This window comes from Lissotriton vulgaris, chromosome 4_1 (assembly GCF_964263255.1).
Source record: "Lissotriton vulgaris chromosome 4_1, aLisVul1.2, whole genome shotgun sequence".
NCBI classification, from domain to species: domain Eukaryota; kingdom Metazoa; phylum Chordata; class Amphibia; order Caudata; family Salamandridae; genus Lissotriton; species Lissotriton vulgaris.
Window position 1 is genome coordinate 1649137496 of NC_141691.1, and position 27362 is coordinate 1649164857.

The 27362-nt window shown below is 46.8% G+C and overlaps 1 protein-coding gene across 2 annotated transcripts in view; it reads left to right on the top strand.

The window, feature by feature from the left end:
• Positions 1–27362, top strand: part of ZC2HC1A (zinc finger C2HC-type containing 1A) — a 275323-nt gene that overhangs the window by 72727 nt on the left and 175234 nt on the right. For both annotated transcript variants that reach the window (XM_086965913.1, XM_086965914.1), the window contains exons 4-5: positions 16239–16380; positions 26849–26997. In XM_086965913.1, coding sequence (XP_086822039.1) covers positions 16239–16380; positions 26849–26997 — 291 coding nt within the window. The remainder of the gene's footprint in view (positions 1–16238; positions 16381–26848; positions 26998–27362) is intronic.

The following is a 27362-nucleotide window of genomic DNA, read 5'->3' on the forward strand; positions in this document are numbered from 1 at the left end:
GTGGAGCCTGAATAGCAAGAGGGCCAGGGTGCGCCTTTGCCGGATCAGCCTCCTTCGGAGCAGCCGTTGGGTTCGTACCCACCCTTTCCAGGTCCAGGTCAGGATCCCTCGCAGTTTTTAAACGCCATGTTTGGTGTTTACTCGAGGGCAATGTACCCCTCTGGTGCGCATGTTGGTCCCATGGGTCCTTTGTCTTTCAATTTGGGTGTGCCCCAGGCTTATGCCCCGGCCCCCTTTATGCCGTTTATGCCGACGCCTTGTACTCCTTGGCTTGGTACGGCGCCGCCGAGGTCGTCGACTTCGCATGCGGCTTCGCCGACTCCGGATCGGCCTCGTGGTGATTCGGATCGTGGTGCTTCCCGTCCTCCGGCTCCTCGCTCGACGTCGGCTCCGGCGCCGTCGGAGTCGTTGCCGGATCCATCGACTTCGGTCCGTATGGAGTGGTCGAGGCGCAGGGCTCAACGCCTCTTGGAGGAGAAGGAGTGTATGGACTCCGAGGTTGAGGAAGGGGAGTTGCAAGATCAGGGGGATTGTTTTGAGGACCTTCAAGATGCAAGTGGCCTGGAACTTTCTCCTGAGTGGGGTTTGCCAACCGTTTCAGACGCTCCTTCTAAGGACTTGGCACCCTATCATGTTGTTATTAAGAAAGCTGCAGAGTTGCTAGGCTTGACTTTGCCCACAGTTGAATACAAGCCCAACATCCTTACGGAGGTTTTGCATTCGCCTTCTTCAATTGTGGAGCCTACTCTTCCTTTTACAGATGCATTGACTGAACCAATTAAGGAGGTCTGGAAGAGACCTTTGTCTGCTCCTGCGGTTTCCAGGTCTGTGGCAAGGCGTTACAGGGTGACTCCTGATGACCCTGAATTTCTTTCCTCGCATCCTGCACCGGAGAGTCTGGTAGTGCAGGCCGCCTGTTCCAGCAGGGCTGCGGGCTCTTTCCCTCAGGTGCCGGCAGACAAGGACTCTAAGAAACTGGACCAGTCTGCAAAAAAGATTTTCTCCTCAGGTAGCATGGCCTTGAAGTCCACCAATGCTACTTGCCTTTTGGGGAGGTACGTTCATGCTTTAATGGACTCTGTTAAGCAACTTTCTCCTAAGCTTCCGGAGGACGATAGGAAGAACTTTAACAAAGTGGTTGCTGATACTCAGGCTGCAGCTCGTATGGTTATACAGAGTGGTATGGACACAGTGGACTCTGTTGCCAGAATTATGGGCTCTACTGTTGCTACAAGAAGGGCCGCATGGCTTAAGTCCTCTGATTTTTCTTCTGATGTTCAGTCTACATTGTTGGACTTGCCATTTGATGGGACAGGCCTCTTTGGCAAGAAGGCTGACGTAGCTTTGGAGAGGTTCAAGGACAGCCGGGCTACGGCGAAGTCTTTGGGCCTTCAGATGAGGGGCTCTGCGGCTAGGAAGTACAAGGGTTTTGGCAGATCCAATTTTCGTCCCTACAACCAGGGACAGCAGCAGCAGCAGCAGCAGCAGCAGCAGCGTCAGAATCCTCTGTATAAAACCTACAGAGGAAAGCAAAGGGGCCGTGGTCGTGGACGCCAGGTCTCCTCCTCCTCCTCCTCCTCCTCTTCCTCTAATAACCAACCCCCTCCCCCTGCAGCAAAGCAGCCCTAGATCCGCCATTCTCGATCATGTGGCTCCGGTGGGGGGTCGACTTACTCATTTTCTACGGGATTGGGAATCGGTTACATCAGATCTTTGGGTTCTCAATCTCGTAGAAAATGGGTATGCTCTTCCTTTCCAGGAGTTCCCTCCCAATTACCCTCCTTGCCAGGGTTTTTGTTCGGAGGACCACCTTGTTCGCCTGCAGGAAGAAGTCCTGGCTTTGTTCAAGAAAGGTGCGATAGAGGTGGTTCCAGAGCAGGAAAAGGGTCAGGGGTGCTACTCCCGGTATTTCCTGATCCCCAAGAAGGATGGCAAGTTACGTCCAATCCTGGACCTCAGGATTTTGAATCTCTATCTCAAGCAGGAGAAATTCAAAATGCTCACTCTTGCGCAGGTTCTTCAAGCGCTGTTGGAAGAAGACTGGATGGTGTCGATCGACTTGCAGGATGCGTATTTTCATATCCCAATCTTGAAGTCGCACAGGAAGTATCTCCGATTTACGGTGGGATCGCAACACTACCAGTTTGCGGTCCTTCCGTTTGGTCTTACTACTGCGCCTCGAGTTTTCACCAAGGTGATGGCAGTGGTGGCTGCACATCTCAGGAGGTCGGGATACCCGTAGTCCCTTATCTGGCTAATCAAGGCGGAGTCGCCCGAGAAGGTGCTTCATCACCTGCAAGAGACATCGCAGCTGTTGTTCAGGTTGGGTTTTTCGATAAACGTGCCCAAATCTCACCTGGTGCCCTCCCAGCGCAACCTGTTCATAGGTGCGGTACTGGACACTACTGTATGTCGTGCATTTCCTCCTCCGCAAAGGATTCGCGACATTCAGGAGATGATTTCTTTGTTTCACAGTGGAGCGGTTGTTCCGGTCCTGAAGGTCCTTCGCCTGCTCGGTCTGATGGCTTCTTGCATTCTCCTGGTCAACCATGCACGCTGGCACATGAGGGCACTCCAGTGGTGCCTCCGCAAGCAGTGGTATCAGCACAACGGAGATCTCGGGGAGTCAGTGAAGATCTCCAGAGAAACTGCAGCGGATCTGTCTTGGTGGGGCGTGGAAGGCAATCTGTCTCAAGGAAAGCCTTTTCAGCTTCCACCATCGGTGGCCACGGTGATAACGGATGCATCCACTCTAGGGTGGGGTGCTCATCTGGGGGATCTGGAGGTCAAGGGTCTTTGGTCTCCAGAGGAAAGGTTGCTTCACATCAACCTTCTAGAATTGCGGGCCATACGTCTGGCGCTCAAGGCATTCCTCCCTTCCCTTCGCGGTTGGTCGGTCCAGGTCCTGACGGACAACACGACCGCGATGTGGTACATCAACAAGCAGGGAGGAGTAGGGTTGTGGTGTCTTTGCAAAGAGGCACTGCGTCTCTGGTCCTGGGTTCAGGACCACCAGATTTGTCTGATGGCAAATCATCTGGCCGGAGTCCTGAATGTACGTGCGGACATTCTCAGTCGGTAGTTCTCTGCCGATCACGAGTGGAGGCTTCACCCGGAGGTTGTTCACGACCTCTTTCAGATGTGGGGGACTCCTCGGGTGGATCTGTTCGCCACTTGCGAGAATGCTCACTGCCCGTCATTCTGCAGTCTCCAGTATCCGATGCAAGGAGCATTGGGGGATGCGTTTCAGTTGAGCTGGAGAGGTCAGCTCCTTTACGCATTTCCTCCCATACCCTTGATTCCTCGGGTTCTGAGGAAGATTCGCCAAGACCGGGCCCAAGTCATATTGGTCGCCCCGGATTGGCCAAGAAGGGTGTGGTATGCAGATCTACTCCACCTCTCCTCTCACCCGCCGCTCCGTCTCCCTCTCAGGGCAGACCTCCTCTCTCAGATGGAGGGGCAGGTACTACACCCCCACCTCCAGACATTACACCTTCATGCCTGGAGATTGATCGGGGCAATCTGAATTCTTTCGCTCTCCCTCACGATGTGGTGGATGTCATGCTTTCTGCCAGGCGTGACTCCAAGTCCATTTATTCGTATAGGTGGTCTAAGTTTGTTTCTTGGTGTAGGGAGAGGGATGTTGACCCGTTAAAGGCTCATTTATCTGATATCTTGTTGTTTGCTCTTTCTCTGGCACGGCAAGGGTTTGCTGTTGCCACTGTCTAAGGTTATCTTTCGGCCTTATCGGCATTCCTCTGTTTGCCGGATCAGCCCTCTCTTTTTAAATCACCTGTGGTATTAAGATTTTTGAAGGGACTCACTAATAAGTTCCCTCCTTCTCCCTTTATTGTTCCTCATTGGGACTTGAATCTTGTGTTAACCTATCTGATGGGTTCACCGTTTGAACCCTTACACAAGTGTCCAATGAGGCTTCTTTCTTTTAAGACGGTCTTCTTAGTTGCAATTACCTCTGCAAGGAGGGTAAGTGAGCTTCAGGCTCTTAGTTCCAAGCCCCCGTTTTTGTCCGTCCATGCTGAAAGAATGGTTCTCAGGACCAGGGCTGCTTTTCTGCCTAAGGTGGTTACTCCCTTCCACCTAGGACAATCCATTACCCTTCCTACCTTTTATCCTCCCCCACACCCTTCCAAGGAGGAGGAGAGGCTTCATCGCCTGGACCCGAAGAGGGCGGTTAGCTTCTATCTTGATAGGACTAAAGACTATCGAATAGATGATCAGCTCTTAGTGGGTTTTGCTGGCTGCAAGAAGGGCAGAGCGGTGCACAAGCGCACACTTTCCAGATGGATTATTCTCTGCATCAAGATTTGCTACTCTCTGGCGGGTAAGGACCCTCCTGAGGGTATTAGAGCTCATTCAACTAGAGCGAAGTCTGCTAATTCTGCATTGTCTAGAGGTGTTCCTGTTGAGGACATTTGCAGGGCCGCGACTTGGGCCTCCCTCCACACTTTTGCGAAGCACTACTGCTTGGATGCTGAGGTGAGGAGGGACGGCCACTTCGCGCGCTCTGTTCTCCAAGATTTCCTGGTGTAGCAGAGTGGACACCCTCCGGGAGTGGGGACTGCTGTGGGACTCTATTCACAAGGTGAGGAATCCACACGGCAGATGTATCTATCAGAAGAACAAGTTACTTACCTTTGGTAACGCTTTTTCTGGTAGATGCAATATCTGCCTGTGGATTCCTCACTGACCCACCCGCCTCCCCGTTGTCCACTCTGCTATACCTGGTTTTGTATGCAAATGTATTTATGGTTTTATCTGATTTTGTATAGTTTTGCACTTTAATTGCTTTTGATTTGCATGTGCTGTGTACATTGTGTATATACATATATATGTACTTGTTGGTCCGTCCGGGTGCCTCGAAGGCACGGAAAAAAGGGCGGAACTGACGTCATCACGCCGACGTGGTCCTTATATGGAATCGGTGACGTCAGACGGAGTCGCGAGCGATGCCGTGCTCCTATGACGTCGTCCACGCCGGCGTGCTACGAAGAATTTTCCGAACGTTGCTGGCGCAAGGGGGATATTCACAAGGTGAGGAATCCACAGGCAGATATTGTATCTACCAGAAAAAGCGTTACCGAAGGTAAGTAACTTGTTCTTCTTGCACTTGCCCTTGCCCCTCTTCTTACAGTGGTTGCTCCTGGGGCTTGTACTGGCACGGTGGCAGACTGAAGAAGCAGGGGGGGTGGGGGGTTTGGGGGGGGCCCCAAGCACTCCGAAGATACGGCAACGCCTTCCAGTGGCCTCTGTGAGCTCTGTAGCCGGGCAGTGGAGTTGCGGGTGCGGCGGACGACGTGACTATGCACTGTGGCGACGGCTGTGAGCATCAAGGGACTTGAACCGTCGGGTCGGTCCCATTATCTGAGCTCCGCACACCGCTATGGCGCCCACTCACCTGTGAAGGCAGCCCATTGAACTAGTGCCACATCCAGCACCCCCGGGGAGCTCACATCTACGCTGGTGACACCCGGCCCACATCGGCTCATCTGGGCAATTATCCCTGACTGGGCACCCGGCCTCCGTGACCGCTCCAGTCTGCAGCAGGGGGGCTGGAGCGACCTTCAAATTGCACAATCCGCACGTGTGGACAAGTGGAGCTGGAAGGGGAAGTGCTGGTTTATCTAAGGTGAGAATTGAAAGAACCCCAGCAGCCTGCTCCAGTCCATGGCCTAGAATTAAATGCGCAGAGAGGCCTGTAAGTGCAGATTGCAGGCCGGGCTGAACTGGTAGCACCCACTCGTGGCTGGCGGCGGGGGCCCCATCTCATCGAACTCGCTTGTCTAGAGGTTGCGGGTGGGGGCTCGTACCACCTACTGGCAAGATACTGCTAATAGAGGCCCAAGAAGGGTGCTGCCTCTATCAGCTTCTGGAATGACGCTGTTCCCATCCAATATGTCTGGATCGAAGGGATCCAGACTGGTCCAGCAGGACAAATTGGACCGCTACACGTGTCCGAAGGCCTCACCCCAACACCTGCGGACCAAAGAAGACAGGCAGTGGTACTGAAGACAAACCCACCGAGCTAACGTTCAAAGATGTCATGGAGGCCATCTCTGGAGTGAGGTTGTTGCTGGAGCAGAGGATGGACTTGATATCCACAGACGTCACACTCATACGAGCAGACCTGTCGAAGATAAACTAGAAGGTCAAACAACTGAAGATCACTGCAACAAGCCTAGTGGACGACACCACCCAGCCTCAGATCGAGATACGTGAGTTGCAAACCTTTTGCAAGTTTGCTGAAGGTAAACTCGATGATTCCGAGGGACGCACCCATCGCAATAACGTGCACATTTTGGGAGTGCCGGAACGTGCAGAGGCACAGGCCTCAACCAGTTTGTCGAGGAACTCGTACTCCCCCATCTCTAGCCCAATGGCCTTTCAAAATTCTTTGTGATAGAAAGGGCGCACAGGGTCCCTGGGGGACAGCCCAAACCAGGAGCTCCCCGTAGCCTATGTTTGCATGAGTGTTGAACTACTGCAACAGGGACGTGATTCTTCGGAAAGCCAGGGCAGGCCCACCACACAAGTAGGAAAATGCCACTATCTCCTTATTCCCGGACTTTACACCAGCAGTCCAGCGGCAACGCAGATCATTCCTAGGGGTAAAGAAGATGCTCCGAGAGAGGATTGAAATACGCCATGCTGTTCCCCACGAGACTACAGGTAGAGAGCGATGGTAAAACATGGTTTTTCGATACCCCGGAATCGGCAGCTGCTGGAGAATTGGCGGGGGTCAGGGAGCATTACCTCGGCTCGGCGACTAGTGCTCTACGCTGGACATAACACAGCCGACAGACTGGCTATTAACCTTTCGGTGTAAGACCATGGCTCCTGGCATCAGTGAGGGCCTCCGGTATCAGGATGTGGGGGGTGGACTTTGTTTTCAGGGGCTAATCCGTGCTTACGTGAGGCACAGATTTTGGGACTCGTCATCTTGAAGAGCCGAAGACCTATTATCTGTATTTTTCTGGGGGGAGGGAGGGAGCGACTCTTTCACACCCACATTACTACTTTTAGTTTTAAATTGGGCAATGGGCACTATGCAAGTTAGGAATATGGTCAGTTTGGAGCCCAAAGTGCAGGGGGGCAGGGAGGGGGCTGTTGGGTTCAGGATAATGTTGTTTTGTTTGTTTTGAATCAGCACGGGAAATGTTCATAAGTGGGGGGAGAGGATGACTGTGTGCTACTTGAATATACATGCACGAGGACTGCAATCTTAAGGTTTTGAGCTGGAACGTAAATGGTTTGCAGGACAAGGTCAAGCCTTGTGTTGTGCTACAATACATCAGGAGACAAGCGCCGGATGTGGTCCTCCTCCAGAAGACCCATCTGGTGGGCAATATTTGCAAGGCACTAAACCTATGGGGTTACAAACTAGTAGCACATGCAGGTTTCACTACCTGTTCTCTTGGGGTGGGTATAATGGTGCGGAATTCCCTTCCCTTTATGATCCAATCCATGTGGGCAGGCGATCTAGGGCGCTATATAGGCATAACTGGACAATGGGAGGGGCGCGCAGTCACCTGCTTGTCAATCTACATCCCGCCTGGCCTGCAAGCTCGCACATTCAAAGATCTTGGGACGGTGCTGCTCTCACTGCCTGAAAGCTTGCTACTGATGGGAGGTGACTTTAACTTGGTGGTCTCTGGAACGTTAGACAGATATCCCCCACGAGACACTGGTACAGTGGCGAGATGGCTACCGGACTTTCTGGAGGCACTTGGTTTAGCCAATGCCTAGAGAGCATTTCACCCAGACAGTGTCCAACACACGTTTTATTCCGGGGCACGTAATAATTTCTCACGAATTGACTGTCGTCGTCCCCTCCATACAACTGACATGTATCTGTGAAATAAGGCATTTGGCAAGAGGTATATCTGACCATTCCCCTGTTTGGACGCATGTAGTGCTGGTGTGTGGGGGGAGGGGGCAGGGGGGAGGGTAGATTGGCCCCCATCAACCCTTGGTGCCTCCGAAACCCTGCAATTGGCAAGGGCCTAATATTGGCGGTAGATCACTATTTCCAGGAGAATGAGGGCACAGTTGACTCCTCCCAGATGTTGTGGGAAGCGTTTAAAAGCATGATCAGAGGACAGGCACTCTCCCTAATTGCGGGTAAGCGGAAAGATAGAATGAAAGACCTGGTGGAGGTTGAGAACACTGTCTTTGTCTAGAAAAGGAATTAGGGGAGGGGGTGACACAGGAAAAGACACACGCCTGGCAGTTTAAAAGAGACGAATACAAGGCAATAGCCACGTAGAGGGCAAATATTTTTACGAGGGAATCTGCGAGCAGAGTATATGACCTGGGTGATAAAGCTGGGAAACTCCGGGCGTGGCTGGCCAAAAAAGAGATGCCATCCAGACTGGTGCTGGAAATAATCAGTCAGTCCTTCACAGATCCATCTTCGCAGCTCATTATAGTAGCATATACGACACACACACCCAACACTCTGAAGAAGACTCCTAATCACTACTCCGAGATATTGCCCTTCCCCTCCTGCCGCCTGAGGAGCGAGCACTGTTTGATAGTGACTCCACAAATGATGAAATTGCGGCGGCGATTCGATGCCTTCAGGTGGGGAAGGCATCAGGCCCTAATGGCCTTCCAATTTAACTGTACAAGCTTACACCGGACAAATTGGGCCCTCGACTGAGAGCTATGCTTTCGGAGAGCACTGAGCGAGGGTATTTGCCGCTAGATCAGCGCATAGTCACAATTGTCACAACCCACAAAGAAGGCAAGCCCAGAACACACAATACGTTATATAGACCCACCTCCCTCCTAAACGCAGAGCCCAAAATTATTGCTAAACTGCTGGCCAACCGTTTGGTCAAAGTGATGGGTGACCTGGTGCACCCAGACCAGTCTTGCTTCATGCCCCACCATAACACAGCCTTGAACATCCAGAGGTTGCATGGAGTAATGGGGAGGTTGGACACATTACGAGAACCAGCTATTGTAGTCTCATTAGATGCCACAATGGCATTCAACACCATAGAATGGCCCTGCCTGTTTGCTGTACTAACTAAGATGGGATTCGGGGAGGGATTGACCCGGTGGATCAGGCTTCTTTATGCCAAACCCTTAGTGCAGGTCATGGTGAACAATAGGAAATCTACGCTCTTCGAATTGGGGCGTGGCACTAGACGGGGGTGTCCCCTCTTCTCTTTGCCCTAGCGCTTGAACCCCTGGCGGCATGGATCCGGAGAGACCCGGTCATATGTGGATTGAGGTGGGCTCTGTCATGGGAGGACCGCATATCGCTATACGCGGATGGTATCCTATTGTTGCTAGCCGCCCCCAAGAAGTCGTTGGTTGCAGTGCTGGATATATTCAGAATTTTCGGGAGATTCTCCGGCTACTCCATTAATTGGTGCAAATCTCTTCTTTACATACTGAATGTGGACCGCCCCGCTATCCCAAGAGGCTGCCAACTCCAAGTCACCACGGAGGGCTTTAAATATTTGGGTTTATTTGTGACGTCTGACCCTCTGCTCCGAGACTATCATAACTTAATCCCACCCCTATAAAGACTAAACGAGACACTGCAGCGTGGTGGGCACTTCCTCTCTCACTATTGGGAAGAGCAGTGCTCTTCCAGATGATGTCCCTGCCTCGCTTTCTGTATGTACTACAGAACTTCTCAGATCCTGTACCTGCCAGCTACTTCAAAGAAATCGAGGGATTGCAGAGGGATTTGTTATGGGATGGGAAGCCTAGAACAGCACTCCACAAACGTACCCTTAGCTGCTACAATGGTGGTGTCCGTCTCCCCGACCTCAGGAAATACTATTGGGTGGAACACCTCGCGGCTATCAACCATGGTACATACCGATGACCGGATAACCCGGGCTACGCAATAGACCGATGGGTGCTCCCGGGGGGAACTTATTATAGAGCATTGTACTCCAGACCAAATTTTTTTCCCCCGACTGGGCCAACAAAACATTCAGTGCCGGTCTGGCACACCAAACAATCCAGCTGCTGCACCGCTTAGGATTCACAATAAACCTCACCAAGTCACATCTTCAACCGTCCCACACCCAACAGTATCTAGGCGCCAGAATAATTACTTCCACAGCCCTTGCGTACCCAAATCCAGTCAGGATGGCAACCATGCAAACTCTCATAACAAGGTTTCAACCTCAACACTCTCTACCAGCTCGAGTGTTTATGCAACTAATATGAATTATGTCCTCTTGCATATTAATCGTACTTCATGCAAGACTCCAAATGCGTCCCTTACAGGAGTGTCGAGCATGTCAGTGGAACCAGGCTGAAGGTCGGCTTACAGATCTGGTGTTGGAAGACAGCCGCACACATCGCTCTCTGCAGCGGTGGAACACACAAAACCTTTCCAAAGGGCGGCCGTTCCTAGACCCGGTTCCACAGATAGTGCTCTCAACAGACTCATCGCTCACCGGCTGAAAGCTCATCTTCTAAACCACACCATTCAGGGTAAGTAGACCAATCTGCAAAAAACACTCCACATCAATCACCTCAAATTACTGATGATTTTTCTTATACTACAATCATTCCAAGTACACCTCGTACGCAAAGCCGTCCTTGTCCGAACGGACAATATGACACCAATGTACTACATATAAAAACAGGGAGGCACACACTCTCTGCAGCTTTCACGCCTTATCGCAAAGCATATGGAGATGGGCCTTTCCTCAAAATATATACCTCCTAGCAGAACATCTTCCAGGGCAACACCATCAGATTAAGGATCTGTCCAGTCGTCAGAGTTAGCAAATCCACGAATGGGAACTTCATCCGCAAGTTCTTCATCTGTTTTTTCACATGTGGGGCCAGCCAGACATAGACCTGTTAGCCACACCTTTAAATGCAAAATGCCCAAGCTTCGCCTCCAGGTATCCACACCCATTTTCCAAAGGCAATGCGATATGGATGAGCTGGTCAGGCAGATTTGCGTACTCGTTTCAGCCTCTCCCGCTGATTCCCTTACTGGTGCGCAAGCTCAAACAGTCTCTCACAATGATACTAGTTTCTCCCACATGGGCACGACAACTATAGTTCACAACCCTGCTGGAACTCTCAGTAGTTCCACATCAGAAGTTACACCTTTCTCCAAAGCTTCTTACACAGAACCATGGCGAAATAAGGCATCTAGATCCAGCTCAACTGAACCTAGCCATCTGGCTCCTGAAGGGTTCGAGTTTGGTTACCTCAACCTCCCGCCAGACTGTATGAATATCATTAAAGAAGCTAGACGTCCTACCACTAGCGCATGCTATGGAGCTAAATGGGAAAGGTTTGTTATTTACTGCAATAATAACTCCATTAATCCATTAGATGCCTCAATACAAAACATTATTTGTTACCTCTTGCATCTACAAAGATGTAATTTGGCATGCACATCTACACAATTACATCTTGTAGCCATAGCTGCTTACCTACAAAACAGACACTTGTCACTCTTTAGTCTACCTGCCATCAAAGCATTCATGGAAGGCCTTAAAAGGATAATTCATCCCAGAGTTCCACCTTCTCCTCAGTGGAACCTCAACATTGTCCTTACCAGACTCATGGGTCCCCCATTTGAACCTTTGCATAAATGTGACTTACAATTTCTCACATGGAAAGTCACTTTTCTTATAGCGATCGCATCTCTCAGGAGAGTTCGTGGACTCCAGGCATTAACGACATCCATGCTCAGGACGGCTCCCAGCCGTCGTGAGTCACGGTAGTCGTGTGCTCATGATGGCCGGGAGCAGTCCAAACGTTGCCACGATTAATTCCCCGTCTGTGCAGGAGAATTAATCAGTGGGTGGAGTTTGTACGTCATGAACAAACGCCCACCGTGATTTATGAAGGCCGGAAGCCGTCCTGGGTACCAGAGTGCCAAGCCCAGACTCCATGCCCATCCCCCCCTTCGCACTGCGGTGGAATTTGACGCTCGGCGAAGGGGTTAACCATCCATGAACCATTTTTGCAAATACATCACAATAAAGTGGTTCTTGGGACCAACGCCAAATTCCTACCAAAAGTAGTTTCTGCCAGACTCTGTAGCAGAACGGGCTCTTCATACACATGACGTCAAAAGAGCCATCCTTTACTACATTGAAAGAACAAAAACTTTAAGTCAAACTAAACAACTTTTTGTATCTTTCTCACCACCACATAAATGCAATCCTATATCAAAAGCTGGAATTGCCAGTTGGATCGTTAAGTGCATTCAGATATGCTATCAAAGCAAAGCGTACGTTATCCATTCCCCATAGAGCGCATTCTACACGCAAACTTGGGGCTTCTATGGCATTCTTAGGGAACATTCCCCTAGATGACATCAGCAAAGCAGTAACTTGGGCTACACCACACACTTTCACAAAACACTATTGTGTAGATGTGCAAACAAAACCACAAGCTAGTGTGGGCCAGGCTGTATTAAGAACACTTTTTCAAACCACTGCAACAGATACAGGTAGCCACTGCTAAGGAGGTAACTGATGTATAGTCTATGCACAAGTATACGATCTACAGCTCATATGCCTCGAACGGAAAATGCTACTTACCAGTATGCATCTGTTATTGGCATCTAGAGCTGTAGATTCGTATATGCCCACCCGCCTCCACTGATACCTCTATCTGTTTCAGTACTATTTTACTTCAATACCTCATACATGGACATCTTTCCTGTTTCTCTCAAACTCCACTATCACCCTTTATGGAAAAAACAATCTGAGGGTGGAGTCCATGCCCATGCGCACTATGATCCCAAGGAGGAGTCTCCTATCTTGTGACTACAAAGAACTTCTTACAAGACAAAAACAAAGTGCCAACATCCGAGCCCAACACCAGATGGCGATCTATGCAAGAGTATACGAATCTACAGCTCTGCATGCCAAGAACAGATGCATACTGGTAAGTAGCATTTTCCTTGCATACATTTATTACATTTTGATTGTATATGTTCTAAACTTACTGCCCTGATGAAATCCTAAGTGACGAAACACGTTGGCTGGGCTGATTGACTTTTCTTTGCTAAAAGAATTAATAAAGTTGGCTTTGAACTCATTTACAAGACTCAAGATGAACTAAACTCAACTGAATTGACTATTAGATATTTTTATGTATGGAACTTTTTCCAGTGATTTAATTGAGTGATACATCTGCTATATTGCATGCACCTTTTTCAGTTGTTGTACCAATGTTTAAATTGAGTGTGGCTCCTAAGCAGTGGGGTTACTAAAAGTTGAGCGTAAATGTCTATACATCACAAGTATAATACACTAGTGTGACACCTGAAGGCCCACAGTGCTTATGTCGAATTTCATTAATAGACAATTTATTTAGAAACCTAATGTGTTTCACTAGGGCCTCGGTGCTTGATATTACTTGTTAAAGTATGTAAAAACTACATGAAAGAGAGTTTATGTGCTAACCTAGTTTAACGTGGTGTGTACGAATAAACCATCAAGTAGTTTGTAGTTAATTTGTAGGTGCAGATTGTATTTAGAGATTTTTTTAAATGGCAATTCTTATGTTTTTAAGTAAGCTGTTGTGAAAGTGTAATGTGAAACTGTACCTGAGATAGTTTGTAAAGTCCCCGACTCGAAAAGCAGAGTAGTGCATAGAGCTATTGTTCTTTTTCATAAATTTCCAAATTGAATCAGGCCACCATCAATAGTTTACCTACATCAGAAATGTAACTCTTTGATATTTAGAAAGTATTATTAGCAAGTTTTTCTCATGAGAACAGGAATTTGTGCTGAGTGGCCAGTGGGATCCCTGTTTTAATCTAGAGAACTTGGCTATACCTGGACAAAAAGAATCGGACTCTTGTTCTCTGGTCTCTGTGGCTGCTGAAGTGTGCTGACGAGAGAGTAATACCACTTTACACCCTGTACCGAGTGCACAGATGAGTGTACAAAATCACAAGAATAAGAGAAGGTTTAATGACAGTGAGTTAGACTGAGAATACTGTTTTTTTTTTTAGTTCAAAGGATTTTATTAGAAGATTATTGTATATACAGTACAGTACCTATATAGTGAGGGCAATACAAGTATATTCCAGACGCCGTTGGGGTTACAATAGGCGTGACAAACAGAATTAACGGTCGGTTGCTTGGCGTGACATGTTACGCTTAGTATTGTATTACCCTCGAGAAGAGGCAAGTGAAAGTGGGAAGAAGAGGAAAAGGGGGAATGAGCAGCGACGGGGGAGGGGGGGGGCGAGTATGTGTGGTTGCCGTTGTGTACCTGGCCTTCGTAGCCTGCGGCCGCTTTTTGTGAGCTGCCTAGGGGGGTTTGTCTGGTTCCAGGATCCTGTCCAGAGAAGCCAACATTTCCACCTTAGCCTTGGTTTTTCTGTTATCTTATTTCCTATAAATATAGTGCCAACTCTCACAAATATCAAAGGAGTTTGCGTTCTCGCAAAAGAGTTTAGAATCATCACTGATCAATTTTCCATGACACCATATATTAAATCAGTTCTTTGCTATAACTGAAAGAAGAGCGTGGAACTACTTTTCATTTTGCAAAGGGCAAACTTGTGTTTGATATGTAAATGGGAGCGAGAAGTATTTGATAAAATAGATGGAGTTGGTATGCGATGTAGTGAAGCTGTTTTTAAACTGTCAAAGACGCTGGATTTGTACATGGGTGTTTGTGGAAGATCCTAGCTACTTTTAATTTATGGGTATTAATTGTAATGAATTCGTTACTGTGCCAGGGTTCTACAATATTGTGATGGCTGTCCCAAGTAAACAGATCTCAGAATTTCTTTCTGAACACATAAATGCATTGATGTGCTCAGGCTAAGAGGGCTGCGGTTTGCTGCCAGTCAAAGTCTTGAAATGGAGATCTCTGAGTAAAGTAAAGTGATTTTGTAACCCGATAAAGCATGCATTGTAACAATGTGATATAGACTAGCTACCAAGAACTACTGCAAAGTTTGTGCCATTATTTCAGCAGAAAATATTTCATGTGGGTATTATGTCTGTGAAAGAAAAGGCTTGTGTTTCTCTCTTTTCAAGTCATAATGGGACAGGCCTACGTAGTTTGCACTTTTGATTATGATGACAATTTTTGATTGACAAAAATACATTCTGTTCTTTATTTTGCCAAAAAATCGGAAGCTTAGTCTTGGAGGCTCTCTTTACCAAGTTTCTGATCTCTCACTGTTCCTTAATAATATGGATTATTAGTATGCAGTTTCTGTGTTTTTAAAGGAGATATGTTAGTTGCATTGACAAATAATGTAGAGATTGGTTGCTTAAATCACGAAAGATTCCCCCCTGCGCAGATTAGAGCAATGGCCCATCCAATACTTGAAATCAGAGGGAAGTAAAAGATCTTTAACACAATCTAAGTTGAGCGCTGACCAACGTAAGAGGAAGGTACTTTTTCCTGATGTCAGATTTTTAAGGGTATAGATTCGAATTGCACATGACTAAATCAACCCCTGTGGCTTCTGGAAATATTTCCTTACAAACTGCTCAACTTGTCAGGCTACCAATGCCAACATAGATTCAGATGCGGGTAATTAATTTGGTACTGTATTTTTTTTTTAATGTTTTATCATTATTAAGTTGACATTGTGCTGTTTCTGATACACTATTATGGCTTAAAGAAATCACTTGGATAAGATAGTGTTGTATTGTCAGGGATTCCACCAGTAGTCATTAGCCTCACCTTTCCTTAATATTTAAATATTCAGTGTCAAACCCTTCTTACTGTACACTTCAATTAGAACCCATTGCTTAGACTTCTACAGAGGTTCTGTAATAGATTCAATTGAAAGAGTGAAAGCATTTCATTACTATAGAAAATGAATACATTTAGGGAAGTGTAAATTAGTATTGCAATGGTTAGGCAAATCTGTGGTTTCCTTGAATATTCTTTGATAACTATAAGTATGAGTGAGAAACGAAGGCCTGACTCTTTGCTGATCCAGGGGCAGAAACCTATCCCAGTGTGGTCCCAGCATGATGTCTGGGAACACTTATCAAAAACATCTCCTTATGCTCTCCTAGTATTTCCATTGCTTTTGCTGCTGGCATAAGGCCATAGCCACACAATGGAAGTCGCTAGGCACCACCATACTATACACTGTACCCAGACATTTTTCAAGCACCCTCTGCATACCTCCATGTTCTTATGTGACTGAGTCAAGGATTCCATACAAAGTGATTTATTTGAACTATATATTTTTGTGGACTTTTCATTGGTATTGTTCTTTGCAGCCAGAGCCTCCAAAGAAACAATCCAACTGGCGACGGAAGCATGAAGAATTTATTGCAACAATACGAGCAGCTAAAGGAGTGGATAAGATTTTGAAAGTTGGAGGAGAGCTACCTCCACCGCCTCCACCTTCATACGATCCTGGTATGAGTTTTTAAAATCTTTCTCATAGGATGTTTATAGGGTACCTCTCAAGACAAAACAAAAGAACCACTTGTTTACTTGTCTGACTTTACTGGGACCAGTTGGCAAAATGTACAATAGCCTGTAGGTTACATAAGGACTTTAAACCCCAATATACCCAGCAGTCAGGAGCCTTGCTCACCTAGTAGGATAGCTCGTGACCTCAGTGTCCCTGCTGTCATCTGAGGTGGGGTAGGGGAGGAGGGGTCTGCGGTGTGAGTGAGCAGTTGTGAGGAGAAACAACAGAAAGATGAAACGAAGTGAGATGTTTTAAAGGATGGTAAATCAACTGTCAGTGGAAAAAAACTGTTCATATTTAAGTGTTAATGATGCCCATTCATTTTCATATTGGACTACCAAGAAAAAGCTTTTTTACTAAATGTAGGATTTTCTAAAGCGATTTGGACAAGATTTTAGACATTGGTAAATAACCTATGAATGGTAACACTGTGAATCAAATAGTGGGATTTTGGCACCAGCCATATACAGTTTCCAAAAAGAGACATGAAAAGATTCAAGGACAGCGATTTTTTTTTTTTTTATTGTGATCTCTGGTTCTTTCTTTAAATTGCAGTATGTGAAAAGTTAAGTTGTGCTAAAACATTTCCACTCCTGGTCTTTTATAGAAAGCAAACTCATTCTGATTATGAGGAAAAGGGTACCTACAGTACACACATCCTATGTTTAGCTGGTGAAGGTAAAAATACAAGGCGTTTAAAAACAAAAAGTAGATAGTCAACTTAGTCTCCAATAGATTAACATTGTGCTGGTCTTTTACACCAGATAATGACCTTCTCCACTGTTAGTGACCAGTTTATTTTTTTTCACTCTGTGATGTTGGAATACTGGGCACTGCAATCTGCACTTCTACTTATTTTCTAATTTGAAAATAATTTCTGAATGTTTTATGAAGTGACATCAGACACCTCTTGGTACATTGTGACATTTTGTGTCTGCAGTTGAAGGGAGAGGTTTTCTTCTTTGCCCTCTCTTCCCTCTATGTGCAGTAAGATACATTGCCACCAAGTCTTCCCTTTTTATGAAATGTTCTTTGTGCAGCAAGAAATAATCTATTAAAGATTCTCATATCCTGTGCATAGTGTCTCTCCAAACGTCATTCTGAGTGTATCTACACTATCAGAATATATCCACTGCTCTAGTGAATTTGTCTGCATCAGCATCCAACTGACTAGGAGGCTTCAGGTTATGCAATACACAGCGGCTAAATTCCACAAGGCTCCTATCCTGCACACCCATAACTCACAACCTGGATGCCCTCCACTGGCTTTCTGTCCACAAACATGCACACTTCAAGCTCCTCACCCTTCTATACAAAGCCTTCCACAACCTAGGCCATACTTGCATTAATAGCTGTATCACCGTCCACGCCCTGATCAGAAAACCTTGAAATGCTGATCTCATGTTCGCTCACATCAGCCTGATCTGACGGACGCTCATTTTTGTACCTCACAACCAATGCTCGAAACAACCTTCCCTTTCACATCTGAGCCGCTTCTTCAGTCCTTGAATTTTGCACATAACTGATGAAATGGCTCTTAACCGAGACACTGAACTGGCTGAGTCTAACACCAGATTACCCTCATGTATAAGATGTGCACTCTACAAATAGTCTTAACATAGCACACGATGAGCACTATTCAAGAACAATTTAAGCAAGGAATGGGGATATGTCAGGTGATGAGTAGGCGTAAGTGTAGCTCCCTTAGAAGTATATTGTGTTTGGGCCTGTATTCCATCTCAAAGATTTATATGAGTGGTAGACTTTTCTCAGTCTGAGAATATTTGTGTTACCCACTCTGGAACTGGTCACTAGAGCAACGAGATCATCACCATTAGCTGTTGATGCCATTGGTCATGATTGAGACTGATTCAGCTGTGAGGTGTCCACCATCTACTTTAAAGTCACCCCTTGCCACTAAAGGAATAACTGTTGAAGAGAAAACTGCAGTCTAGAAGGATTCAAGACTGCTGGGAGAAATGATTATTATAGGCAATAATTTCATGATTTCTGATGTTGAGAGGCCTGCCACTGGGATTCGTCACGATGTTAAGGTTGACATTGTCAGGAAAAAGGACCAGGGTGGCCTCCGCCGAACTTGTCGAAGGGAGGCTTGGAGGCTCTTCCTTCAAATTACATTCTTTCATCTAGGGTATAAGACAAAAAAGGAGCAGCACTGGTAGAAGACTCTCCCAAAGACGTTTTTCTCAAGTCTCTAGGGAGGGAAGTAATTTTTTCCTTTATCAGTGTTAACTTCTATAAGTAGAGATCCAGACATGGTAAGAGTCAGTATGCATAGTAAACATTATCAGGGTTGTGCCCCAAGAAAACTGATTGAACCGTTTAGTGTACTTCATAAACTGTCTGACCCTCAAGGGGACCAGTAAGTACAATTATTCTCCAGAACCTCTTTACGCATCTTCAACAAGGATAACCCTGATTGAGGACATAATCTCTTTTAGGCAGGAAATTGTATTATCATCCTATGATCAGCTTTGAATGCATACAACTATCTGAATACATCATATTTAGTTTATTAGTAAAATAACAGAAAGAGGTGATACTCATAGAAGCACAAAACTCTGCAAACACTGCTAAAATGGTGATGCATGTAAAATATTAATTAATGCAGTACTTTTTCATACAATGAGTGAATCACCATGAAGCTACTCAAAGCTTGATATTTTGCACATTTCCATAACCTTAAAATCTCCTCATTGGCACAAGACAGTGATGTATCCACCAGTTCTTCTGCATTTCAAGATTGTTGGACAGTAGGCAGCATAATACATTTACCAAGTATTGTATTTATAGGCTGTAAACGTTTTGAACATAAATTAGGTACTGGGAATTAAAACCACAGCAAAGACCCAAAATTCTTTTGGCAATCCAGCAAAACTGACATTGATCCTATGGTTAAAATAATAATGTAAGTGTAAAGAGCACAGTATTGACAAAATACTGCTCTTTGCATCAGGTAAATCGAATTAAGGTGTACTTCATCAAAACGTTTCATATGTCCATCCACATATTGACAGTGGAACTACTCTCAACCCCTGAATTTTTTTTATGAAGACATCCTCCAACAAAATAGATGTAGAATGTAACAGTTTCTCCAAGATTGATACAAACAAATATGACAAACATAAAAGGTTGAAAGGTAGGTGAACCTGATATTCCAGATAAACACACTGGTTAACATGATGAAGAGAGCAATTCTGTTTAACTTTTCTTAGTAGGGAAAAAGATGATGGCAAAGTGAAGCTTCTGACAGTGCTGCTCTTTTCCCAACCATACCACCGACATGTTGACAAAGTTCCTTAGCACTATTTGGCTGTCAGGTGAACCTGATGATGCTGGGGTTCTGTTCCTGACCAACATATACTACTTTTTACTGTGTCTGGAAGCTGTTACTGTCATGGCTGCCGTGTGCAGGACCAGTAGCAGGAGCATCTTGCTGCTTGGAAGCAAATACCCATGTAGGCTTGCGCGCAGTCAAAGAAGCACTGGTGCAGAAAAGAAAAGCCAGCCCACTAAAATTGGAAAGCTGGGTCCAGCGCAACATCTGATGTATTAGACTGATCCGAAGAGTCCCTGGTCGTCTCCTGTGTACAAGCTGTCATGCAAGTGAACTCCGCTGCAGTACTCAATTCACTTACCTCACTGCTTCCGCCTCGTGAGAAGATCATGGTCTCACCGAGAGTAGGAACCCAAGCCATTGACTGTGCCTGCCATGGCACCTTCGTTGTGAACCAAGTAAATTCAGACCGGAACATGTTACTTATTGTAGCTATATTTTAGGGAAAATTAAATTGCAACACTTCTGTCTGGCGATTTGAGAAATTAACATCAGACGTGGTTAATGCTAACCAAGCCAGGTGTTCTAAGAACCTACACAAATCTGTAACCATGGATTCGGCTCCGCCTGATAATTTGTGTTTTAAAAACAATGAAAATTCTAGAGTAAGTAAAGAATGCCACTCAGTTTACTACAGGACAGGAGTGGCAGAGCAAAGAGACTGACTTATGTTTCATTTAAGGTTGTATTTATGCTGCTTAGGCAACAAAAAATCGATTCTTTGACATATCGAGCCATTGTTTTATCCCAGTATCTAGTAAGTTTTGGACAATTCCATTGCAAATGAAGGAGAGTGCCATTGCTCCCACATCCTCGCCAGCATAGTCCGTCGCATTGGGAGTTCCACTCATGTTAATCTGGAGGGCGTGTAATACCAATATGAAATTATTTTTTACGATGTTTCAGTATGACCCATGTTGTGTGTAGTATGATGGGTCCTATGAAAAATGTCCTCCCACTCTTTGTCTGATAGTGTCTGGCCAATTTTCACCTCCCACCACCTCTGACCTGCAGATCTGACCTTGCCAATGTCCCTGGAAATAAACCAGTATATTTCAGAAAGGAGTTTTTGTTTGTCTTTCTTAAGAAATAGCCACTTTTCGGCCCATTGGCCTGCCTGCCAGGGGACGGGTGGAAACTCCCGATATCCAATGTAACATTTATGTGTGGAGAAAGTGGTCAGAGGAAGATAGGTCGTAATCAACTGCAAGTTGTGTAAAAGGGATATATCCGTTATGGTAAAAAAGGCTGCCCAATCGCTCACCCATGGTGTGTCTATCCTCTCCGCCATACCAGGCAGAAAGTCAGGATTTGAGAATATGGTGGACATAGGCAACGGGAAAGTTGTGACGTTCGCTGACCGGGCCACCTTGCCCCAGACCTGCAAAGTTGGCTGTGCTATCGGTGAAGAGTAAAGCCTCCAAGCATGTGAAGACCTAGGCAACCACACCTCCCTCCATATATGGTGCCCCGCAACGTCTAATCCATAAATACCCAGTGATTCTCGGTTGTCAGATGGGTCCATTGCACCAAGTATCGTAGTAATGACGCCTGAAAATAGAGGTTTACATTCGGCAACGCAAGGTCACCTTCCCTTTTGGGGCACTGCAACAGTTTTCTGCAGCCTAGGGGAAACCGTACCCTAGATGAAATGCTCAATCTCCCTTTGGATGTTAGGGAGCACACCAGAGGGCGGCAGAAGGGGAAGAGTCTGGAAAATATATAGTGCCCTTGATAAGACATTCATATTAACAGCAGCAAGCCTGCCCAGCAACGCCAGGCACTGCCATTGAACCAAGTCTTTTCGAAAGCGTGTGAGCTGTTTAGAATAGTTTGCTTCAGATGTTTTTGCTAGGCTCTTATTGAAGACCAGTCCCAGGTGTGTTATTTCCTCAGCCAGCCAGTCAAAATCAAACTGAGCCCGTAGGGTTCCCACGGTCAAGTTAAGTATTTGCGACTTCTGCACATTGATTTTAAAGCCAGATGCCCGGCCAAGGCATGCAGGTCTGCCACAATAGCTGGAAGAGAAGTCGGGTTGAGCGATGGAAAATATAATGTCATCAGCATAATGACTTATCAAATGTCGTCAGCTCCGAATGGAATGCCCTGTTTGTTACGGTTGTTCTGAAGTCTTTGTGCGAAGGGCTCCATGTAGAGAGCAAAGAGCAACGGAGAGAGGGGGTAGCCCTGCCTTGTACCTCTCACAATTGCGAAACTCCGAGATTGTACACTGTTCACCTTGACAGAGGTGCTAGGGTAGCTATGTATACTCTCAATCCAATTACGGAAATGCATGCCAATGCCCCAGCGTTCTAGAGTAGCGAAAAAGTAAGGCCAGTGTACCTGGTCGAAAGCCTTTTCGGCATCAACAGCTAATAACAAGGCCTCCTCGCGGGACCGCTATACCTTGGCGATTAGATGGCAGATCCACTTAGTATTGTCCCCGCATTGTCGACTGGGAATAAGTCCAGCCTGGTCCAGATCCACTAGGCCGGGCATCAGAGGGTTTAGGCGCTGGGGAAGGATACTAGCGAATAACTTTGCATCAACATTTAGCAGTCAATTTAGCAAAATATGGGGTCCTTACCAGGCTTGGGTATTACGATAATCCAGGCTTATAGCATCGATTTGGTAAGTGTACCGGTATCCGCAAATGAATTAAACAAACGAGTAAGCAAAGGGAGCTAACTCAGTGCAAAAAGTCTTAAAAAAGACTTTGTTGAACCCATCAGATCCTGGCGCCTTCAAAGACTTCAATCGGGCTATCGCAGCTATCACTTTCTCAATACGTATAGTAGCATCAAGATTTTCAGCCTCGCTAGATGGGAGGGGGTGACCATCGACCCATTTACATAGGCGTGTGGATCTGAGTGAAGTTGGGGCTCAGCAGAGTATAATTCTGAGTAATAAGCCTGAAAGGCATCTGCAATATCAAGATCCTCTGTGACCTCCACCCCCTGGGCTCCCAGCACTGTTTTTACTGATAGGGTATGTTGCTTGCTGTGCAAATAATGTGCTAGCATGTGACCCCCCCTCTTCTTGTTCCCACAAAGTATTTATGCCTAAGTCGCGTTACTGCATGTTCAGCTCTATTTAAATCTAGGCACCGGCGGTGGAGCCGTTCCTTCTCGAGTTGTCTCCAGATCTGAGGGGCTCCAGAGCATTTGTAAATTACCTCTAGTTCCTTTACTTTGGATTCGAGCTCCTCCCTTTTAGCCCTTCTTAACTTCTTCTCGTGTGCAGCTTTAGCGATTAACGCTCCGCAAGCAATCAGTTGAAGTGCCTCCCATACCGAGGACAAAGCAGTGGACCCATCATCATTGAGTTTTAATTTAATCTGCCAGTGTGGTCCGTAGCATATTTACAAGTGTCTGGGATGACAGCATCGAATCTCTCCGGCGCCACTATGTTTTTGAAGGTACGGGGGATGAAATGTACATAGTCCGAGTGATATGTGCGTGATCAGAGAGTGAACAGGCTTCATTAGAGGAGGCCTGGGTGCATTCCTAGGCAACAGAAGGGATAAGAAAGTGGTCCAAGTGAGTGTAGGATTTATGTGCTGCAGACTAATATGTGTAGTCATGGTCGTTGGTTTGCAGACCGCGCCAGGCAACTCAGTCCACATTCCTCAAGCCACTCCCTACCAGATGGAGACAGGACTCCCGCTCCCCCGTCCTCAAGCCAGAACCATCCATCTCCGAGTCCATCACTAAGTTCAGGTCTCTGCCCACCACTACTGCAGACAAGGTGTGTTAAGTACGTTGGCTATTGCTTCCATCAAGAAATCTTCTTGATGCTCGTTAGGGGAGTAGATTGAAGCTACAGTGCAGTGAAAAGTACCCATCCGTATCCTCAGAGCTTACAGACAGCCCTTAATCTCAGCCAGAGAGCCCAACATCCTGCCCCTAAAGCTCTTGGAAAACAAAATGGCCACACCACCCCTCTTACCCTTCCCGGGGGACCAGTACTGACAAAGAAACCCTCTAGCATGCATCCTGTGTATCTTTTGTGAGTAGGCGAGTCTCTTGCTACAAGACCAATATCACCCCAGGAGTGCTCAAGTAAGAAGAGTATTGCCTTCCGCTTAACAGGGTTGTTAAGGCCGCGAACATCGAGGCTGACTATTTGAATCTCCATATACCTGGTGGAAATAGCGATTCTATATAGGTTAGGCTATTGTACCACTGAGTTTGAGCAAGCCAAGAAAAGTGCTGACCAGCTGAGAATACCATGAGAGACCATACCTGAAGGGGATATTCTAGAAGGCTCACCAGAGAGAAATCCCTACCCACCCAAAAAACAATTCAAACAAAACAGTAACCTGAATTGAAACAAAGAGGAAAAAGTACATATTGTCCATCCCAAAGGGGGGGGAGGGCAAGAAATATGCGGGCAGCCAAGAGAGCAAGGGACAGCTCCCATCATTAAAGTAATCAACCTGCTGAGCAGCACACCCATCCATCAATTCCTCCGTCATTAGAATCCAGAGAGTCTCCTTCAGCACCAGAGAGTGTTCGAAGCACCGCAGATTGCTCATTGACCATTGTTGCACGGTCACGGTGTAAGCGGTCAAATCTCGACCCAGACCGTGGGTCCCGCTGGCATGTGGCTTGAGCCCTAATCCCTGTAACTGAGGGCTGTGAGGTCAAGCTGTCCAGATCTAGGTTTAACAGTTTGCAGGTCTCTGCTAGAGTACGGAGCTGTTGACATTTACCTTCATAGCGAAAAATGATGCGTAACGGATGGCCCAAAGACCTATTCCAGCTGATCTCAAATGATTGGACACAGGTTGGAAGTCTCTCAGCTTTTGAAGAGTACTGGTCGCCAGATCTTGGAAGAGCTGTGGCGTGTGATCTCTGAATTGTAGTGTTTGGTTGGAGCAAGCCTCTTTAAGAATCTCCTCCTTCACTTTTAAGTTGCTTATGCAAACTGGGGGATGAATGGGTTGTCGAGGTGGCCTCACCTGGTGACAGTGATCTATTTTAACTGCGGTCTCTGCCCGGGCATTCAAAATTCCCCGGAACAATGCTTGAACATATCTCTCTAGGTCTTCACCTCCTGTGCCAGTAGGGACTGAGTGAACTCCGACATTGTTCCTATTCTCCAGGTCTTCTGAGTGTGCCTGAAGATCGAGCTATTGATCTTCCAACCGTATAACCTCTTGCTGGAGAGCCGCGATTTCTTTGTCTGACTGTCGTGGAATCCTCTCTCCCACCGCATCAATATCCCTCCGAACCTCTATCAGGTCTGCTTATAGGTCAGTTTTTATGGCCAGAATGTCTTTGCGTTGCAATGCGAATAGGGACTCCAAGAACTCCCGGGTAACCGCACCTTCAGCGCCCTCTTCAGCAGCAACCTGCCTAGCGCTTTGTGGATCCCCAGTGGGCTTTTGATGGCGGTTTTGCACCGATTGCTCCTTCTTATTTTTGGCAGTTGCCATGATTTGTCCCTTCTTATTTTTGCCCCTCTCGTGTGTGGTAGCCGCTGTAATGAGGTAGGTCAGCAGCGCCTTGAGTGCTCACAACACAACTCTGAGAGTTAAGAAGCAACGCAAGCCTGTTCCTTCCCCAGATAGGGGGTTTATTGCTCTCCCAGTTAAAGTGCAGACCCAGGGAAGGATCTATGTCCAGTTCTGCGAGTTTGCAGTATCCAATATCCTCCGGCCTACTTCCACCTCCGGGCAACAGGCGATCCCAGCAGCAGACAGCGGGGAAACAATGAGGGTCGCACTCTAAAACCACTGTGTCTTGTTGGCTCTCAAATCTGGCTTCGGACCTCCGCTGCCAGCTCTAAATGCTGCTGTGGGATATAGGGCAGGTCGCGCTCCACCGCCCTCCTTCGATCTCCTCACCTCGGGCAAAAATCGAAATTTGCCGCAGGCGGGCCTCCGTGAAAGGTAAGTGGGCACCGATATGCCAGGGAGACACAGTAGCGTGGCCCTTTGCCCAAGGCTGCTCTCTCCAGTGCCACCGCCCCTGCGGTGGTAGCACAAGGCTCTCTCCAGTGGCACCGCCCCTGCGGTGGTAGCATTGCAATTGCACAGCGGCTTGTGCTAAGTGCGCTCTAGGCCCGCTTCTGCTCACCACTCTCCGCCGGCCACCGCAGTCATGTCCCAGGCGGCAGCTCTCCAGGAGGCAAACGGTCATAGTCAACTCAGGGGGATGCCGCCGCAGTCATCCCCCGGAGGCCAGGTGACACCCAAGCTCCTAATCGGCGAACTCTCGGGTAGGTTTTCGCCCCACCGCAGCCTCACCACTAGACGATGGGTCACAGTCCAAGGAGCGCTCAGAATCCACCACTCAGACCCAGCCGCACTCTCGCTACGCAGTTTAGCCATCCCGGGCCTAGATCTTCTCCCGCACTTCCAGGCTCGATGAGGTGTCGCGCCCAGTGCCCTACTCGCTGAAACAATGTGGGCCTGGACGTAGGTTCAGACGGGCAGCCAAGAGCCCCCTGCTCCAGACAGTGAGGCGCAGCGATCAATCAGGGGAGACCCGTGCCCAAAGCACCTCTCTCCAGAATGGGGACAGCCTACTTTTCATAGAACGCAGAGGTATCACCGATGCCCCTCTGCAGGGGGGTGCCTCCGGTGGTAAATATCAAATATGCGGGTGCTATGTAAATGCGATGTAAATGTGATGGGCCCGGCGGGGACGGAGCTCAAGCAAAACGCGTCCGCTCACTCCGCCATCTTGGCCACCAACATTTTTAGAAGAAACCTTTTTGTTCAAGGCTGGTTTGCAATTTTCTTAACCAATTCTTTGGAAAAAATATCTACTGTTTCAGACTGCTCATCAGTAATTTACAAAACTGGGGTACCTTTGCAATCCCATATATGTGAGTAAAAGGGGTATAAATTTGGAGTCTTTCATAGGTAGAAAATTAACTATGAAGACCAAGTACAACCTATTTCAAATGTGAAAAACAGATCTTAGAAACTTTGGGGAAAGACATGGCAGACGTGTGCTTACATATTCCGTCATTAGCCATTGTTCTGTATTTATTCATATATTTCTTTATGGTTACTGATGTGTACTTTTTATTTTTTGCAGATTATGTACAGTGTCCTTACTGCCAGAGAAGATTTAGTGAGAATGCAGCTGACAGGCACATAAGTTTCTGCAAGGAGCAGGCTGCCCGCATTACTAATAAAAACAAATTAGCTACTGACACAAAAGCAAAACCAGCTCCTCGACCACAGGTAAAAAGGGTTTAATGTTAGAGATGCTTTCTAGATGTAAATATAACGCAGTAGTATTATATAGAAATGCAAACAATAGCAACTGTAACTTACTTTCTTTGTTAAATTCAATTTTATTTGCCAAAGTCTGCCCAGAATAAACCAGTACTCTACTGCTTCACCTGTTGCCTACCCTTCATGGGAAGTCTTTGGCATCTGCTTCCTAAAATTGATACCCAAATTACAGAGCATTAGAAGACCATATTGTACAGCAAATCATTTGACCAATCTAAAAAGGAACAAACGTCCTTTAGGATAGTCAACATTTTGACCTCCAAGAATGAACAATCTCTCTCCTATTAGTATTAAAGTTAATGTCTTCTCCA